The sequence below is a fragment of the Oryctolagus cuniculus genome, chromosome 10, assembly GCF_051225735.1.
Source record: "Oryctolagus cuniculus isolate XC-2025 breed Fujian yellow rabbit chromosome 10, ASM5122573v1, whole genome shotgun sequence".
Classification (NCBI taxonomy): Eukaryota; Metazoa; Chordata; class Mammalia; order Lagomorpha; family Leporidae; genus Oryctolagus; species Oryctolagus cuniculus.
The window spans coordinates 56,306,708-56,325,981 of record NC_142876.1 but is presented as its reverse complement, the minus strand read 5'-3'; the positions used below and the strand labels follow the sequence as shown (position 1 = coordinate 56,325,981).

The window sequence follows — 19,274 nt, the reverse complement described above, 5'->3', positions numbered from 1 at the left end:
CCTGCTACAGCATGAACAAAACTTGAAAACAGTATTCCAACTGAATGAAGCCAATCACAAGACTGCGTATTTTGTGGTTCCACTTATATGAAATGTCCAGAATTAGTTAAGCTATAGAGACACAAAGTAAATTGGTGATTGTCAAGGGATGAGGATTGAGGGGTATGGGATTATTATTAAAGGATATGGGATTTCATTCACAGGTGATGAAAGAGTTCTAACATTGATTGTAGTGGTGGTTGTGGAACTGTTACTATGATAAAAGTCATAAAATTGTACATTATAGGTGTGCAAATTACATGTGAATACATATTTATCTCAATAAAGCTGTTAAAATATTAGAGTTTACTATATCCTTCACCGAGCTTCTCTTCAAGTTAACAGCTAGCATAACCATAGTATAACTATCAAAGCAGAAAAATCAGTGCTGAAATAATACTGTTAACTATGGAAGATCCCACTAGTCTTTCCCTTAATGTCATTTTCTTGTTCCAGTTTCCAGTCCAGGATCACACATTGCATTCAGCTGTGTCTTTCACCTGCTCCAAGGTGCAACATTTCTTCAGCTGTACCTTGTTTCTCATGGCCTTAAGTGAATACTTGCCAACTGTTTAGTGTAACGCTTCTCAATTTAGGAATGTCTGACATTTCCTCGTGATCAGGTTGGGGTTGTGTGTTTTGGGCCAAAAAACCACAGATGTGGTATCATACCCTAGGTGCACAATGTTGGGAAGCACGGGATGTTGCTGTGTTTTATCTTTGGTACCGTAAGCTTTAATCATGATTAAGGTGTGTCTGCAGGCTTCTCTTTTGTAAAGCTACAAATCTTTTCTTTGTAATTGAAAAATATTTTTGTGAAAATAGTTCAAGACAATGCTAATATAATGTTTATCCTCTCATTTTCAACCACTAACTTTAACATCCATCAGTGAGTCTTGCCTGCAATTTACTGTTATATTTGCGTAATGGTAATTTTGCATTTTTATCATTTTCCCTATTTTACTAATAGGAGCTTGTTACTTGAAATCTGTAAGAAAAAGCTGTTCCTCTTCCTTCATTTATATTGTTATTGTTCATGTGTATTTCATTCTACAGGTTATTTCCACTGCTATCATTTATTTTGTTTTGCATTTTTGGCCACTGGCGTCTACTCCAAGCAGGTTGTGTGTTTTGTTTAACACCACCATCCTTTGTTTTTTCTTTTAACATACTTATTCATTTTCAGGAAACACAAGGCGTTCTGGTGTTATTTTCATTTATTCATTTTTAATTGTGTATTTATTTATTTGAAAGGCAGAGTTTCAGAGAGAGCAAGAGGAGGAAAAGAGAGAGAGAGAGAGAGAGAGAGAGAGATCTTCCATCTGCTGGTTCACTTCCCAAATTGCCACAATGGCCAGGGCTGTCCCAGGCCAACACCAGGATCCAGGAGCTTCATCAGGGTTGCCCACATGGGTTCAGGGGCCCAAGGACTTGGGTCATTCTCTGCTGCTTTCCCAGGCTCATTAGCAGGGAGCTGAATTGGAAGTGGAGCAGCCAGGACTCAAACCATCTCTCATATGGGATGCCAGCATGGCAGGTGGTAGCTTAACCTGCTATACCACAAGGCCAGCCCCTAGGGTTTTTTATTTCCTGCTCTGAACTTTGCCATTAACCCCTCTTTTCCAAGAAACCCTGATTATCTCTACTGAATAATTTAGAAACCAAACTCTGAGTGTTACGTGTGCTCATTGCTACTGGGATGTCATTGCTCCTAGCAGACAGAGGTAGGAAATGTATGTATGTGCATTATTGCATGTGTGCACACATACACTTCTTTATTTCTATGTCTCTTTAAAAATATGAATTCATGGGGCCAGCACTGTGGTGTAGCGGGTTAGGCTGCCACCTGCAGTGTCGGCATCCCATATGGGCCTTGGTTCCAGACCTGACTGCTCCACTTCCAATCCAGACCTCTGCTATGGCCTGGCAAAGCAGTAGAAGATGGCCCAAGTCCTTGGGCCCCTGCACCTGCACCCACGTGGGAGACCTGGAAAAAGCTCCTGGCTCCTGGCTTCCTATCGGCGCAGCTCCGGCTGTTGCGGCCAACTGGGGAGTGAACCAGCAGATGGAAAACCCCTCTCTCTCTGCCTCTCCTTCTCTCTCTGTGTTACTCTGACTTTCAAATAAACAAATAAATCTTAAAAAAAATATGAGTTTATACTGATCTCTTCAATTCCAGTCTTACCCCCTTCAAGGCTCATTGTTGTCTTTCCCCTTGCTTTATTTTTAACTTCTTTTTTGGACAGGAAGAAACTTGATTCTTATTATCTATAATATATTTACTTCTTTAGTTTTTTCTAGTAATTATACAATTGCTAACAGATTTACTGAAGTTCTCGTGTGTGTGTGTGTGTGTGTGTGTTTTTTTTTTTTTTTTGTCTTCAGCTTCATTGCAAGGATCAAAACATTAACTTGCTTCCCTTAGGTTTACTCTTCATCCTGACCCCCTTCCATGTGGCTATGATAAGGTTTCCTTTGTTACAGTCTGAGCTCTGTTTTGCACCCTGCCTCCCCCCATCATTGGTTGATTTCATCTGTTTGCTTGTGTACTGCTGGGCTTCTGAGAGTCAGAGCTATCTCCTTCCGCAGGCCTGCTCTGTATCCTCTCTCCCTTCCACACTCCTGTGGGCACCCAGGCTTTTTTTGTTTCAGGTTTACTTTTCCTGTATTTCTTTTATAGAAATAAAGAGATACATGGGTGTTTTTTCCCATCTACTTCTTTCTAACAATTGTCTTGTTTTGAAATGTTTATCCGTTTGGGATGGTTCTGTTTCATTGTATGTTTCATTATTTGAAAGGCAGAGAGACAGATTATTGATTTTAATTTGTATTTTCCTTATTAATGAAATTGAACATCTTTTCATAGGTTTATTGTCTATTTGGTTTCTTCTTCCATGAAATTTCTATAAAAAATTTTTTTGTCTATTTTTCTCTTGGATCTATAGGATTAATTCCGGGTGACAATCCTTTGTTAATAAGACTTTTTACAAACTCGGGAGGCTTGTCTCTTTATTTAGAATATCTTTGATGAATACAGGTTCTTAAGTGTAATTTGTCTTCTGCCCTTTTGTGCTTCAAGGAATTCCCTGTGAGGTTTTTTACAATAAATTTAATCCATTGGAAATTGCTTTTTGTAAAGTAGATCAAGTGAGATACAATATCTATTTTTTCATACGGATAACAGTTCTTTAGCACTATTTATTGAAGAGCTCATCTTTTTTGCCACTGACCTGCAAGGCAAGCTTTAGGACTTATAATCAGGTTTCCACATGTGAGGGGGCTGTCTCTGGGTTTCCTCTCCTGTGCCCAGAGCATTCTGTCTCCTTACCCCAGCTCTAATTCTTACTCTCTGGTGTGCAGCTCTCTCCTGCCTTTCTGACTTCAGGATCCTCTTCAATCTTCTTTGTTCTTTTCTCTGCCATATACTTTTATTGTCGCTCCCCGTCTTCGTGGAGGAACGACACAGGACCCTGCGCTGTTCTTTCATCTGCTCGGCCCTCCCCGGGTTTGCTGCTGGTTCTTCCCAGGTTGGCTACCGTCCCTTCCACCTCCATGGAAGGGCGGTTCCCCCTGCCACATTCCCCACTTCCGCGGGGGAGCAGCACACCGCCGGCCGGCTCTCTCGGGGGCTGCACAGGTGTTCCTTCAGCTAGATGTTCCCCTTAGATGTTCCTCGTGCATGTTGTCTCTCTCCTCCTTTATAGTCCTCTTCCACCAATCCCAACTCTGCTACCCACACGCCGAGTACGCTGCTCTCCTCCAATCAGGAGCAGGTCCCACAGTTTATTGGTTGAACTGGAGGCAGCTGTGTAGAAGCTGTTTCCCTTCTCAGCGCCATATTGTGGGAAAGCAGATGCATAGAATAAGTCTTAATTCCAGTAACTTAGTCTAGTCCGAGTTGCTCCCAGTTGCTCCCCACAGATCCCCCTTTCTTTTTATTTTTGGCGTTGATACGCGCCTGTCTTCGGTGCCCCGCGGCACACACTCTGCTCTGCTTGCTAGAGTTGCCCACAGGTTCTTACAAGTCCTATCAATCAGGCAAACCGAATCCGGGTCCTCTCTTCGCCATATTGTGAGGAGGTTTTTAGGCACTGATGCGTGCCTGTGTTCAGTGCCCTGCAGCGCATGCTCTGCTCTGCCTGCAGGTGCTTACAAGCCCTAGCAATCAGGCAAACCGAATCCAAGCCTTCTCATTTCCGTATTGTGGGGAGACTTATTGGTGTTGGTTCGTGCCTATCTTCGGTGACCTGCAGCTCATACTCTGGTCAAGCCGCCTGCTGGTGCTTACCGCCTTACTAATCAGGCAGACCGAATCCAAGCCTTCTCATTGCTGTGTTGTGGGGAGGCCTTTCTCTATTTCTCTATCTCCGGGCATTCCTATTTCTCCTATTTTACTTCTATCTACCAGCATTTCTATTTCTCTCATTTCACTTCTAGACTTCTGTTTCTCTTATCCCTGCGGCATCCCGGCGCCCTCCCCGAGGCTGCTTCTTGGCGGCTTCTCGGCGGCTTCCCGGCTCTGAGCCGCTTCAGCCAGCTTCTCTCATCTGCGCGGCTTCCCGGCTTCGCGCCCACACCACGGCCTCGCACCAGCCCAGCGTTCCCTATCTACTTGTGCCCCGCACGCTCTCTCTGCGCGCGGCAGCCTCCGCGAGTCACACAGCCCCAGCTCACGTTTCCGCCACTAGCATTCAATCCAAGTTCCCTGGACTAACCTGGCGAATTCCAACCTGGCGGCCCAAGTCTCTGCCTCTGGTTCCAGATCTTCGCCTCTTGCTCCCCGGGCTGACTTGAAGAATTCCAAGATGGCTTACGTCTCCGCCTCAGCCTGCACTCGCGGCTTCATCCTCCCTAACATTTTTCTCTACCCGGTATGTTTCCCTAAGTTTTCTTCCAACAATATTCCTCCCTCATTTCTCCTGGCCTCTCCCCACAGTCCGTATCCAAGTCTAAGTTTCTTATAGGTTTCACTTTCACTTTCAACCTGCAGTCCGTATCTGAGTCTAAGTTTCTTCTTGCTTTCACTTTAAATCCTAACTTCTTTCCCACAGTCCGTATCCAAGTCTATGCCTAGGCTTTCAATAGCTTCTTCTGGCACCTTTTCCGTCCGGCTTTTCCCTAGGCTGTTTGCTAGTCTCTCTCTCCGGTATTTTCCCATTTCTTCCTTCCTAAGTTTCCTATCCGAGTCACGGCACCATTATGTCGCTCCCCCTCTTCGTGGAGGAACGACACTAAACCCTGCCTAGGCTTCATATCCGAGTCACGGCACCATTATGTCGCTCCCCGTCTTCGTGGAGGAACGACACAGGACCCTGCACTGTTCTTTCATCTGCTCGGCCCTCCCCGGGTTTGCTGCTGGTTCTTCCCAGGTTGGCTACCGTCCCTTCCACCTCCATGGAAGGGCGGTTCCCCCTGCCACATTCCCCACTTCCGCGGGGGAGCAGCACACCGCCGGCCGGCTCTCTCGGGGGCTGCACAGGTGTTCCTTCAGCTAGATGTTCCCCTTAGATGTTCCTCGTGCATGTTGTCTCTCTCCTCCTTTATAGTCCTCTTCCACCAATCCCAACTCTGCTACCCACACGCCGAGTACGCTGCTCTCCTCCAATCAGGAGCAGGTCCCACAGTTTATTGGTTGAACTGGAGGCAGCTGTGTAGAAGCTGTTTCCCTTCTCAGCGCCATATTGTGGGAAAGCAGATGCATAGAATAAGTCTTAATTCCAGTAACTTAGTCTAGTCCGAGTTGCTCCCAGTTGCTCCCCACATTTATAAAATAAATTTTCAAGTTAAGCAACATTAAAATATTTATTAGACTCTCTGGCTAACTTTGAGGAAAATTTAATTTTGCTTTTATTTTATGATGCAGTGCTATACAGATCCTATGAATAGTTTCATCTTTTTCTCTAAAAAGATCTCTTATACTTTTTATAATATTTATTCCTAAATATTTAATATTTTGATGCTATCATAAATGTTTTTAAAGTGCACTTCACATCTGTTTGCTGATGGTTTACAGGAATGCAACTATGTTTTTGTATATTGATTTGTAATCCATTAACCTTAACTGTATTATTTTTTAAAAATTTATTTATTTGAAAGAGTTAGAGAGCCGGCGCCGCGGCTCACTAGGCTAATCCTCCGCCTTGCGGTGCCGGCACACCGGGTTCTAGTCCCGGTCGGGGCGCTGGATTCTGTCCCGGTTGCCCCTCTTCCAGGCCAGCTCTCTGCTGTGGCCAGGGAGTGCAGTGGAGGATGGCCCAGGTGCTTGGGCCCTGCACCCCATGGGAGACCAGGAAAAGCACCTGGCTCCTGGCTCCTGCCATCGGATCAGCGAGGTGTGCCGGCCGCAGCGCGCCGGCTGCGGCGGCCATTGGAGGGTGAACCAACAGCAAAAGGAAGACCTTTCTCTCTGTCTCTCTCTCACTGTCCACTCTGCCTGTCCAAAAAAAAAAAAAAAAAAGAGAGAGAGAGAGAGAGAGGCAGAGGCAGAGAGAGAGAGAGGTCTTCCATCTGTTGGTTCACTCCCCAAATGGCCACAAATGCCGTAGCTGGACCAATCCAAAGCTAGGACCCAGGAGCTTCTTCTAGGTTGCCCATGTGAGTGCAGGGGCCCAAGGACATGGGCCATATTCTACTGCTTTCCCAGGCCATAGCAGAGAGCTGGATCAGAAGAGGAGCAGCCAGGACTTGAACCAGCACCCATATGAGACACCAGCCCTGCAGGTGGCAGCTTTACCCACTACACCACAGTACTGGCCCCAACATAACTAGATTCTTACTAGTTTAATTTACTTATTGATTGGCGTTTTATGTGTTTGCTACACATATGTAATATTAACAAACAGTAATGGTTTGGCTTCTTAATTTACAGTAATATGTGAGAAAAATCACAATATACATCTGTAAAATAGGAGCCAAATAGCACGATATGCATAGGAAAAACAAGAAAGGAAAACACAAATGTTAGCAGAGCCTTATTCTGAATTAAGGAATTATGGATAAATTTTTTCTTTAAAATAAAAAATCTCTATCCTTTCCATTCGGTTTCCAAGATGAGTGTCTTTCATTTTCATAACCAGGAAAAAAGCAAAACACAAAAATGAAAGCAAGTCTAGAGTAAAAGGTAAAGGAAGGATGACTCCTAACAACACCCATGTAGAAACCCACCATCAGGGAGGTCTGACTGCACCTCTCTATCCAGTGCCACCAGCAGGGCCAGCTGGCACGCAGTGGTGGCTGACACACCATGTTGCATCTAAGAGAGCAACCTTAGGACAACTGGAACTTTGTTTTCCCAAGGAGGACATGAATGAAATTGGCCTATCGAAGGCTTACAGTTGATCTTTATTTCATCTGTTCTGAAATAAGGTACAATCTGTACATTTTTTCCTCTTTGTGAATTAGTTCTGATCTTTTCATATTGAGATTCCTTAACTCACACTGTTTGTTTCCTAAGGACCAATTCCCAACTGTTACTGCTCTCCTCATTTTACAGGTCTGAGAGATGAAGTAGGTCCTCTCTCTCTGCTTCCGATGACCTACTGTGTCCCATAGTACCTAGCCTTCCATCGTGACACCTGTCAGAATTACCCCCTTTCCTCATCCAGAGATTAATATCTTCATCCTGTTCCTCTCTGAATCTCCAGGACTAGTACAGTGCCTGACATCATACCAGACACACAGTCAGTAGTTATCAAATGTTGAATTAGTTTAACAGGCAATCCACTTTCAAAAAAAGAAAATCTAAATTTACCTGCCAGATTAGTGTTTGATTGACTGATTTTGGAAATACAACACAATTTTTCTACTAAATTTTGGGTGGAAGTTGAAGATAATCTCTAAGTAAGGACTCCTAATGAAAAATGTTTAAAAACAAAATCACTGGGAATGGCACCATGGCTCACTTGGTTAATCCCCCACCTGCGGCGCCAGCATCCCATATGGGTGCCGGGTTCTAATCCCAGCTGCTCCTCTTCCAGTCCAGCTCTCTGCTGTGGCCCGGGAGGGCAGTGGCAGAAGGCCCAAGTGCTTGGGCCCCTGCACCCGCATGGGAGACCGAGAAGAAGCACCTGGCTCCTGGCTTTGGATCAGTGCAGCTCTGGCCATAGTGGCCATTTGGGGAGTGAACCAACAGAAGGAAGACCTTTCTCTCTCTCTCTCTCTCTCTCTCTCACTGTCTATAACTCTACCTGTCAAATAAATTTTAAAAACTCACAGTCTATCTTTTGTTTTTAAATGTTTATTTTGTTCTACTTGAAAGGCAGAGAGAGAGAGAGAGAGAGAGAGAGAGAGAGAGAGAGAATCTTCCATCTGCTTGTTCATTCCTCAGATGTCCACAACAGCTTGGCTTTGACCAAGCTGGAGCCAGGAACCTGGACCTCCATCTGAATCTCCTACAGGAGTGGCAGGGATCCAAGCGCTTGAGCCATTAACTGCCGCCTCCAAAGATGTATTAGCAGCAGAAAGCTGAAGCAGAAATGGAGAAACTGGCACTCAAACCTGCACTCTGCTATGGGATGCAGGTGTCCCAAGCAGCAGCTTAATCTGCACCACAATACCCACCCCGAACATCTTTTTGTTATCATCACTTTTTAGTGTGGAACACATTTTTCCTTTTACACCATTTAGAGACGTAGTATACAGGATCTAGCATAGTATATATGCTAATTGCGTGTAGTTGTTAACTGAGCTGGTTTTATATTAGGTCAGCTAAATAAATTAAGTCAGCATAATTCATAAAATGATTTTTATTTTAAAGAAGGATTTGGTGTTTTAGTTAATTATTCTGACAATTTCATCTGCCTAGAGCTATTTTAGATGTCTATATGTAGAAATAACTTAATTATAGGCAGATATAATGATACAGTAGTCAGTTTGAGTTTCTAACATTTTGAAAATATGGTAATCATGGGTAATTCAATTCATTTATAAATTTGGTACATAAATCTGACATTCACAGAGGGCTTTAACATTCTAGATAGTGTGAAAAACTGTTACTGTATAAAATTGAATAAAACACTACCTCAAAAACCTTTTAATTGGGGCAGGTGTTTGGCATAGCAGTTAAGACATTGCTCCAGGTGCCACTGCTGTGTTGTGGAAGGCTAAGCCTCCACCTGCAGCACTGGCATTGCATATGGGCGCCAGTTCGTGTCCCAGCAGCTCCCAGTTTATGGCCTGGGGAAGCAGCAAAAGGTGGTCCAGGTGCTTGGGCCCCTGCACCCATGTGGGAGACCTGGAAGAAGCTCCTGGCTCCTGGCTTTGGATTGGCCCAGCTCCGGCCATTATGGAGTGAACCAGCAGGTGGAAGACGTTCCTCTCCGTCTCTCCCTTTCTCTGTCTACAGCTCTGTCTCTCAAGTAAATAAGTAAATCTTTAAAATTAAAAAAAAAAAAGAAAAGAAAAGAAAAAAAGGCACTGCTTCAGAAGTTCACATCTCATATCAGAGTTCCTGGGTTGAGTCTCAGCTCTGCTCCTGACTCCTGCATCTTCCCAGTGCATACCCTGGGAGGCAGTAGGTGCTGGTGCAAGTATGTGGGTCCCTGCCTCCCACGTGGGAGGCACAGACTGTTTTTGGATCTTGGCTTCAGCCTGGCCTGACTTTTGTGGCGTGAACCAATAAATGGAACATCTCTTTATTCTACCTCTATCTCTATCTGGGGCTCTACATTTCAAATAAATTTTTAAATTAAAAATGCTATCTTTGGAACTTACATTGTATTTTCCTTTCTCATACATATTTTGTTGCTAAATTGGAGGTAAAAAGGATTATGCAATTATATTAATTTCATCAAGAGCTATAACCCCCAATTTTGCTCCCCAGGTGACATGTAGTAGTTATTCCCAGCAGCTCCTTATGCATAAGTAGAATTTAATTGTACATTCTATTGCCTTCATATATCGGAACATTCCTTGCTGGGCCAGCATTGGCGCAAAGGGGGTTAATCTGCCACCTGGGACGCCACCATCTCACATGGATGCCAGTTTGAGTCCGGCTGCTGCACTTCCTATCCAGCTCTCTGCTAATATCCCTGGGAAGGCAGTAGAGGATGGCCCAAGTGCTTAGACCCCTGCACCCATGTGGGAGACCTGGATGAATCTCCTGGCTACCAGCGTCAGCCTGGCATAGCCTCGGCCATTGCGGCCATCTAGGGAGTGAATCATCTGCTGGAAGATCTCTGTGTCTCTTCCTCTCTCTGTAACTCTGCCTTTCAAATAAATAAACACTTTTTAAATTCCTTGTTATTTGCATTAGGTGTAGGAGGTGGAGTGGGGTGCTCTCTAGAAAAGGGAATCTGGCATTTCTGCTTTAAATTTGTGCTGAGGAATATGAAAAAGAAAAAAAAAAACCTGTATAAGTCTCTATATATGATTAAAACCCAGTATCCATTATACTGAACATGTTTATCTGGGCTGTGTGTGCATGTGTGCTTAACAATCAACTCTTCTTGCAGGTGTCCTTGTAGACTTGGGCCTGGAGGACAATGGGACAGCTCATCAGAGAGCAGAGAAATATGTTGTGCGTCTCGACAGTGAGATCCAAAGCAAGTTTGAAGTCTTTATGAGGAAGGTGAAACAGAACCCCTACACCCTGTTTGTGCTGGTCCATGACAACTCCCATGTGGAACTAACGAGGTGATTGCTTCAGAGTGAGCAAATACAATCTTTCTTCTCTAGCAGTAAATGTTGCATAATGACATAGTGTAAAGGTGGCAGTTTGAAAGCCCAGGGACACAAATGTTCGCTGTCTGCTTACTGGCAACTTGCTACTCTTTCCTCATTTCCTTCTCACTGTTTTGCCTGTACTGTGGGTGAACTTAGAAGCTGAGCTCCACAGTGCTCTGGAGTAAAGGCAGCAATCAGGAGGTGGAGGTGAAGGAGCACCCGAGGAGACAGCCTCCCTCTGCCACCTCCTCCCGGTTCTCCCCTGCTTCCTTCATCTCTCCTTCTGGCTCACAGTCTCGTCTCTCTTCGCTCTCCCTTTGAAGGCAGCAGAGATGCCAGTTTAATGATCTGAGCACAGATCTGAAACCTTCTCTGGATTCCCAGTTTAAACAAGAGAATATCGTATTTCTTGGATGGACTTATTAATGAAAGAACAGTATGTCTGGAATGATGGAGCTACATTTGCTCCCAGATCAAATTATAGTCATTATCTGGTGTGGGGCATCTTTGTTCCCATGGACTAAAAAGGCAAGTAGTTTAAAAGTGGAGGATGGTGGGGCCGCGGTGGGGGGTTGTACAGATGCTATTACACATCAACGTCGGTCTTCACCGTGTAAGGAGTGGGAAATTTCAGGCATCCTCAAGCATTTATAGATTTTCTTTTCTCCAGAAGACACTGAAGTTGGAAATTTTTTGGCCTCTGTTAGAAATGTCAGAATTACAAAAGCTCTTGTTGAGAAGCTAGAATGTGTTTGATATTCAACAAGTTAGGTATATTCATAAAAGAGTTTCGCAAAGCTTGTTAGATTAGAAGAGGGAAGGAGAGCAGGAAGAAAGAGGGAAGGAAAGGAAATGTTGGCCACATCTATTCAGTTATTGCTAGTGCTCAATGAGCAGCGATGACTCACTGACTTTATGTGAGGATACTTTAACATATGGAAAATGCATATTATGAAAAAATATGCATGGATTTTAGGAGTTTTCATACAAAAGTCATCATATTTAATCCTATTCTTCCATGAACTTTTTGGAGTGCCCTTATATACCTTGTCTTTGAAAGTCTGGGGTAATTCTGGCCAGGTATCATGGTATAGCAGGTTAAGGTGCCACTTGGGAATCCCATATCACATATCAGAGTTCCTTGTTTGAGTCCTGGCTCCTCCACTTCGGCTCCAGCTTCCTGCTAATATGATCCTGGGAGGCAGCAGTTGATGGCTCAAGTGGTTGAGTCCCTGCCACCTACATGAGCAAGCCAGATGGAGTTCCTGGCTTCAGCATGGCCTAGCCCTAGTTATTGCTGGCATTTGGAAGATCTGTTCTTCTTTCCTTCTTCCTCCCTCCCTCTCTTCCTCTGTTACTTTGCCTTTTTTTTTTTTTTTTAAGATTTATTTATTTGAAAGGCAGTTACAGAAAGAAAGATTCACTCCCCAGATGGCCAGGAACTTTTCCTAGGTCTCCCATGTGGGTGCAGGGGCCCAAGGACTTGGGCCCTCATCTGCTGCTTTCCCAGGCACACTAGCAGGGAGCTGGATAAGAAGTAGAGCAGCCAGAACTTGAACCAGCACCCGTATGGGATGCCTACACTGCAGGAGGCAGCGTTACCCACTCTGCCATAGTGCCGGCCCCTACTCTGCCTTTCAAGTAAATAAAAATAAATGAACTTAAAGAAAATTTGGGGTAATGTTTCTGAGAATAAACATTGGATCTCTCTGTATTTAATTCCCCAAGTTGAGATTACTTCTTTGATTAAAAAAAAAATGTGGTTTTGAAGCTGCAGGACAACCTGGTACATGCAAGTTGATCAGAACTGAAAAGCATTGAGAGATGAAGGTCTCGGTCATGGGAAGTGGCGTCGTAAGAGTTCCTCCTCCGCTCTCCTCACAGTTCACCAGCCCAAGAGAGAAAGCAGCATAGTTTTAGCAGAGTGGGGAGACCCTGCTGCTTGGGGCCACTCTGAGAACACAACCATTTTAGGGGTATAAGCCTCATGTTTTGATGGAGCAGCTCCCTTGTTCACATGAGCTTTCAAAGTAAAGTGATCTTCTCACCCTTAATTGTTGCTATCCTTGACCAAAATAACTGAGCTTACACTTTAAAGCAGATCAGGCACAAACTGAAGAGAAAAAAAATATATCACTGAAAAGTGTCTGAAAAGGGATAGGAAGGAATGTCAATTTTTCCTCTTCCAAATCAAATTTTGCATGTTTCTACTCCTGCTCTGAGTTCAAAAGAGCTAGAAAAATAAGAACTAGAACATTATCTCCATGTTGGTGTCTGCATAACTGGTGAAATGAGGAAGTATTAATGTGACTTTCAATGTTTCCAGTGTCATTTCAGGCTCTCTGTCCCACGGTGAGCCCAGTCACGGATTGGCTGATAGAGTAATAAACTGCAGAGAAGTCCTGGAAGCTTTCAACCTCCTGGTGCTCCAAGTTAGCTCCTTCCCATATACACTACAGACCCAACAGTCCCGAATCAGCTCTAGCAACGAGGTTCACTGGATACAGCTGGACACTGTGGTAAGTCTGTGATATGTGGTCATGTTCTCACTTCCCCAGGGGACAGACACTTGCCACAAAATACGGCCATGGCTCTGTAAAACATAGCGCAAGAGCAAAAATCTCACTAATGTAATACTTCCTCTTGTAAAGGTTCCATGTGATCACAACTATTACATGACTAAAAACTAGTGAGTAGGGTTCTGCATAAGTTTGATCAAGTGGTGCTTTTTGATACAGGTACAAAATTAGCCATCCTATATAGTCTATTAAAAATGTGAAATTATCTGAACCACCATTGATATCCTGAATTATTGTTGTGTCCTTAAATGATTAATTTCATTCTGAGACCTGGAAGTTATATTGTCTTCTTAGCCTCTTTGTCATGTTTTAATCTAGCTGTTCTGTATCACTCTTCATTGCTCTCATACTGACATAGCAACTGTATTTTTCCATTTAGTCAGTTCTCATAGTCTTCTGATTAAAACAGATGGCACTGTTGCATTTAGAAACTCAGTAGTAGCATTGAATAGATTGAGAATAACAATCTCAAAACTGTGTATATCCAGGTCTTCTTTTTTACTTAAATTTCTAACTCTTGAAGGATATTTTCCATGACCTATAAACTATATGCTAAATATGCTATTTTTAAAACAATTAGTTTCATAAAAATAATAAATACTAGTCATTACACAGTGGATTCTTTGCTTTAAAATATTGAACACACTTGGTACTTAAAACCAAATATGGGCTGGCACCGCAGCTCACTAGGCTAATCCTCCGCCTATGGCGCTGGCACCCCAGGTTCTAGTCCTGGTCAGGGCGCCAGATTCTGTCCCGGTTGCTCCTCTTCCAGTCCAGCTCTCTGCTGTGGCCCGGGAAAGCAGTGGAGGATGGCCCAAGTGCTTGGGCCCTACACCTGCATGGGAGACCAGGAGAAAGCACCTGGCTCCTGGCTTTGGATCGGCGCAGTGTACCGGCAGCAGCACGCCAGCCGTAGCGGCCATTTTGGGGGTGAACCAAGGGAAGGAAGACTTTTCTCTCTGTCTCTCTCTCTCTCACTGTCTAACTCTGCCTGTCAAAAAAATATATATATGTTTAGAAAACACCAGAGAGGTTGGCATTGTGTTGCAGCAGGTTAAGCTGCCTTTTGTATTGCCAGTGTACCATGTGCAAGTACTGGTTCAAGTTCTGGCTGTTGTGCTTCCCATATAGCATCCTGCTAATGCACTTGGGAAGACAGCAGATGACCGAAGTACTTGGGCTGTTGCCACCCATTGGGAAACCAGAATGGAACTCATGGCTCTTGGCTTCAGCCTGGCCCAGACCTTGCTGTTGTGACCATTCTCTCTCTCTCTGTCTCTCACTGCCACACTGCCTTTCATTTTTATTTGTTTGTTAAAAGATGTATTCATTTATTTGAAAGGAAGGGTGACAGAGAGAAAGAGAGGGAGAGACAGAGAGAGAGAGAGAGATCTTCTATCTGCTGGTTCATTCCCCAAATTGCCACAACAGTCAGGGCTGGGCTAGGCTGAAGCCAGGAGCTTTATCCACATGCAGGGGTACAAACAATTGGGTCATCTTCTGCTGCTTCCCCAGGCATATTAGCAAGGAGCTGGATCAGAAGTGGAGCAGCTGGGACTCAAACCGGCACCCATATGGGATGCCGGCCCTGAAGATGGTAGCTTCACTTGCTGTACCATAGCCCTGACCCCACTACACTGCCTTTCAAATGAATGAATAAATCTTAAACACACACCCACACCCCAGAAATATTTTATATGAGAATCACATTTATTTATCAACATGGTACATTTCATTCTGTTGTGAAATAGTTAAGTAACTCTTCCCTCATGTTGAGCTCTGATCTTCGGCCACTGGTTTATTCTGTGCCAACAGCAAACTCAGGTTCTTAAATCATGTTGCCTTCAACACTCCCTCCCAGAGGAGAGCTAGCTCTGTTCACTATCACAGTGAGCTTGCCTTGAGCTTCTGCTCTCCTGGCATCTCTGCCAGCTCCATGAGTCCACCAGGTGGTCAAGTCGGGGTGAGATGACAGCAGTGTGACAATCCTTTGCCAGTAGAATGAGTAGAAGAGGAAATTATGTTTTTAGTCCAACAGGTGGTTCTGTTACATTTTGTTTCAATACATTGGGGATGGAAGAGAAAACTCTCCTAATCTACATTGTTTGTGCTGTCTTTTCAAGAAGGAATCGCCCAAGGATAGATAGAAGGATTAGTGGCTTCTGCCTGTTACCTTCTCCTGACATAAAGTCAGAGAGAAAAGTCAGAGAAAAAGGCTTAAAACAATTTGTTCCAAAAATCATTCCTATGGTTATGGTTCACTTTTTGGTTTAATAATTGTATTGTTGTGTTTTTAAAAAGGTTCTTATCTTTGGGATATCTAGTTATATCCTTATGGATTGAAGATATGGTCCTGGGGACTTATTCAAAATAACCTAGGGGCAGGGAGCTATAATATTCTTCTGTAATTAAGGGCTTAAAATATCTCTGTGAAACTGAGGTGCACATAGAGAAAAGGAAGAAACACTGAATCTAGTTTACAGCAACTTTATCCTTAGTGGGAGAAGCTCCTCACAATTCTCCCTCTCTCTCTCTTTTTTTAAAGATTTTATTTATTTATTTGAGAGGTAGTGTTACAGAGAGAGAGAGGGATAGACACAGAGAGAGAGAGGTCTTCCATCCACTGGTTCACTCCCCAAATGGCTAATAGCTGGAGCTGGGACAACCCGAAACCAGGAGCCAGGAGCTGGGAGCCAGGATCTTCTTCCACGGCTCCCACATGGGTTCAGGGACCCAAGTACTTGGGCCATCTTCCATTGCTTTCCCAGGCTATAAGTAGAGAGCTGGGTCAGAAAAAGAGCAGCTGGGACACAAAACGGTACCAATATGGGATGCTTGCGCAGCAGGAAGAGGCCCAGCCCACTATGCCACAACACCGGCCCACAATTTGCCCTCTTTTTTTTTTAACTTTTATTTAATGAATATAAATTTCCAAAGTACAGCTTATGGATTGCAATGGCTTTTCCCGCCCCATAACTTCCCTCCCACCTGCAACCCACCCCTTTCCCACTCTTTCTCCCCTTCCATTCACATCAAGATTCATTTTCAATTCTCTTTATATACAGAAGATCAGTTTAGTATATATTAAGTAAAGATTTCAACAGTTTGCACCCACACAGAAACACAAAGTGAAAAATACTGTTTTAGTACTAGTTATAGCATTAAATCACAATATACAGCACATTAAGGAGAGAGATCCTACATGAAGAGTAAGTGTGCAGTGACTCCTGTTGTTGACTTAACAAATTGATACTCTTGTTTATGGCGTCAGTAATCACCCTAGGCTCTTGTCACGAGTTGCCAAGGCTATGGAAGCCTTTTGAGTTCACCGACTCTGATCATATTTAGACAAGGCCATAGTCAAAGTGGAAGTTCTCTCTTCCCTTCAGAGAAAGGTACCTCCTTTGATGGCCTGTTCTTTCCACTGGGATCTCACTCACAGAGATCTTTCATTTAGATGGTTTTGTTTGTTTGTTTATTGCCAGAGTGTCTTGGCTTTCCATGCCTGAAATACTCTCATGGGCTTTTCAGCCGGATCTGAATGCCTTAAGGGCTGATTCTGAGGCCAGAGTGCTGTTTAGGACATCTGCCATTCTATGAGTCTGCTGTGTATCCCGCAATTTGCCCTCTTTAATTATTCTGAAGCAAGGGTCCTAAGCAGGAATAATACAAAAAAAGCAAAACCATTCAACAAAACGTGGCCAAGCACTGGTGGACTTGTGTTGGGTCTTTCAAAGAATACACAAAGTACTGATAGTTAGAAGAGAGAGAAATGTATATATCTAAGCCACTATTAACCAAAGTGGAAAAAGACAATTTCAAAAAATCAAGCTACTCTGAGGGTTGAATGAGGAACAAGTCACATCCATTTGAGACCAGGAAAAGCTTCATGGAGAAGAGGGCGTTGAGGATGCCCTTGAAAGAATAAAGACTGGGCAGAGAGAAACAGGGGCAGGCACTCCTGACAGCAGACAACATGGTAGGGGTGGGGGGAGGAGCAGTTTGTAGGGTGCAAAAGAATGCTGGAAACATACACATGGAGGCTTTGGGTGCCAAACTGACAAACTTTATAGTTCTATTCTGCCTTTATTAAAATATATGTATTTATCTTATTTTTTTTTACAGTTGTTCAGAAATAGCTTCTGTTTATTTATTTGAGAGACAAAGAGAGAGCTCCCATCCACTAGTTCAATCTCCAAACACCCACCACCACTGGATCTGGGCCAGGCTGAAGCCAGAAGCAAGGAACTCAATCCAGTCTTCCCACACAGGTGGCAGAGATTCCCCTCCAGGAGCCACCATCACTGCCTCCCAGGGTACACATTTGCAGGGAGCCAGAGGCAGTTCTGAAGCCAGCACTCCATTATGGAACAAGGCATCTCAACTGCTAAGCCAATGCCTGTCCCTCTTTTGTCTAGCTTGCTGGCTTTTCACAAACAGAACACACCCACGGGACCAGCACCCATATCAAGAAACACCACTAGAGCAGAAGTTCTGCATCCCTTCCAGGCACTCCCACTAAAGGGGGCAACATGCTGTGGCCTTCCAGACCGTCTTTGTTTTGCCCAGCTATGAATCCTGTATATTAATGCAATTATGTAGTATGCATCCCTTCGTGTCTAGTTTCTTTGCTGAGCATTGTTGTTGACATTTGTCTGTATTGTTCTTGAGCCATGAAAGCATTCATGAGTATTTTACATTGTGTGACTCCACCAGAATTCACTTACCTAACCTCTTTCATTTACTTCAGATGGTGTTGCTGTAACATTCTAGCACATTTGTGTAAACACATGTCTGTGCTTCTGCTGGGTCATCAGGTATACATGTGTTCAGCGTTAGGCTGCATTGTGTTCATTAACTGCTGAGGCTAACGCACAGTGATTAGAAGTAGGTCAGTCGCTGCTTTTGTGATAATTCAGGTGAGAGTGAACAAATCTGTGAGTCAGAGTACTGGTCTTTGCAATGAATAAGTGGAGAGCATGGTAAATTTTCTAGAATTTTTTTAATGTGGGAAGAGAGAAGAGTGGGAAAGGTTTTGGAGGTGAAGATTTTAGTTGGAAAGAAATCAGGAGGAGGACTGATAGGTGGAGGGCAGATGAGACTGACTTTGAGTTAAGGCTGAGGCCAGCCCACTGGTCCAAATGTGGATTGGAGCTTTCGTATGTAGACTTGGAATAGTTTTTCAAAAGCAATGATTGCTGAAGCAGCTGGTGTGAATAAAATCAAGGAAGAAGCGAATGGAAGATTGCCGAGGGGGCAGGGAGGCCAAGGGCTGACAAGTCAAGGCCGCTGGATTTGGCCTCAGGAGTCCTTGGTGACCTTCCAGGAACAGTGTTGAGGGAACAGAGCTTGGCTGCAGGTGGAGGAAAGGCAGAGATGGTGATGAAAGGCCAGGGAGAGCCGCAGGTTGAGGCCCATGAGCGGGCAGGACTTTGGAGGGGGAGTTGTTTTGTTAATGAGAAGAGACATTTTCCCCTAAGAAATAGTGATGTAGTCTGTCATGGCTTATGGTACTTGGAATATATCTTTACAGTGAAATTATTTAGAGTTCTCAATCCCTGCTTTAAAGGATGGCCCCATTTACTTCTATCGCAACTTTTTTTTTTTTTTTGACAGGCAGAGTGGACAGTGAGGGAGAGAGACAGAGAGAAAAGGTCTTCCTTTGCTGTTGGTTCACCCTCCAATGGCCCCTCCGGCGGCGCACTGCGGCCAGCGCACCACGCTGATCCGATGGCAGGAGCCAGGTACTTCTCCTGGTCTCCCATGGGGTGCAGGGCCCAAGCACCTGGGCCATCCTCCACTGCACTCCCGGGCCACAGCAGAGAGCTGGCCTGGAAGAGGGGCAACCGGGACAGACTCCGGTGCCCCTACTGGGACTAGAACCTGGTGTGCCGGCACCGCAAGGTGAAGGATTAGCCTAGTGAGCCGCGGCGCCGCAACTTTTGTAATATTACAACAATTACAGTTTAATACAAACCTAGCATATTGGGG

At 44.3% G+C, this 19,274-nt stretch overlaps 1 protein-coding gene across 9 annotated transcripts in view; it reads left to right on the top strand.

Moving 5' to 3' along the window:
- GREB1L (GREB1 like retinoic acid receptor coactivator) overlaps window positions 1-19,274 on the top strand; it is a 285,560-nt gene that overhangs the window by 227,044 nt on the left and 39,242 nt on the right. For all 9 annotated transcript variants that reach the window (XR_016214605.1, XR_016214606.1, XM_051852064.3 and 6 more), the window contains 2 exons: window positions 10,491-10,671; window positions 13,028-13,220. Coding sequence is in view for 7 of the 9 variants with exons in the window: in XM_051852064.3 (XP_051708024.1) it covers window positions 10,491-10,671; window positions 13,028-13,220 (374 nt within the window). In the remaining 2 variants the exon portion in view is untranslated. The remainder of the gene's footprint in view (window positions 1-10,490; window positions 10,672-13,027; window positions 13,221-19,274) is intronic.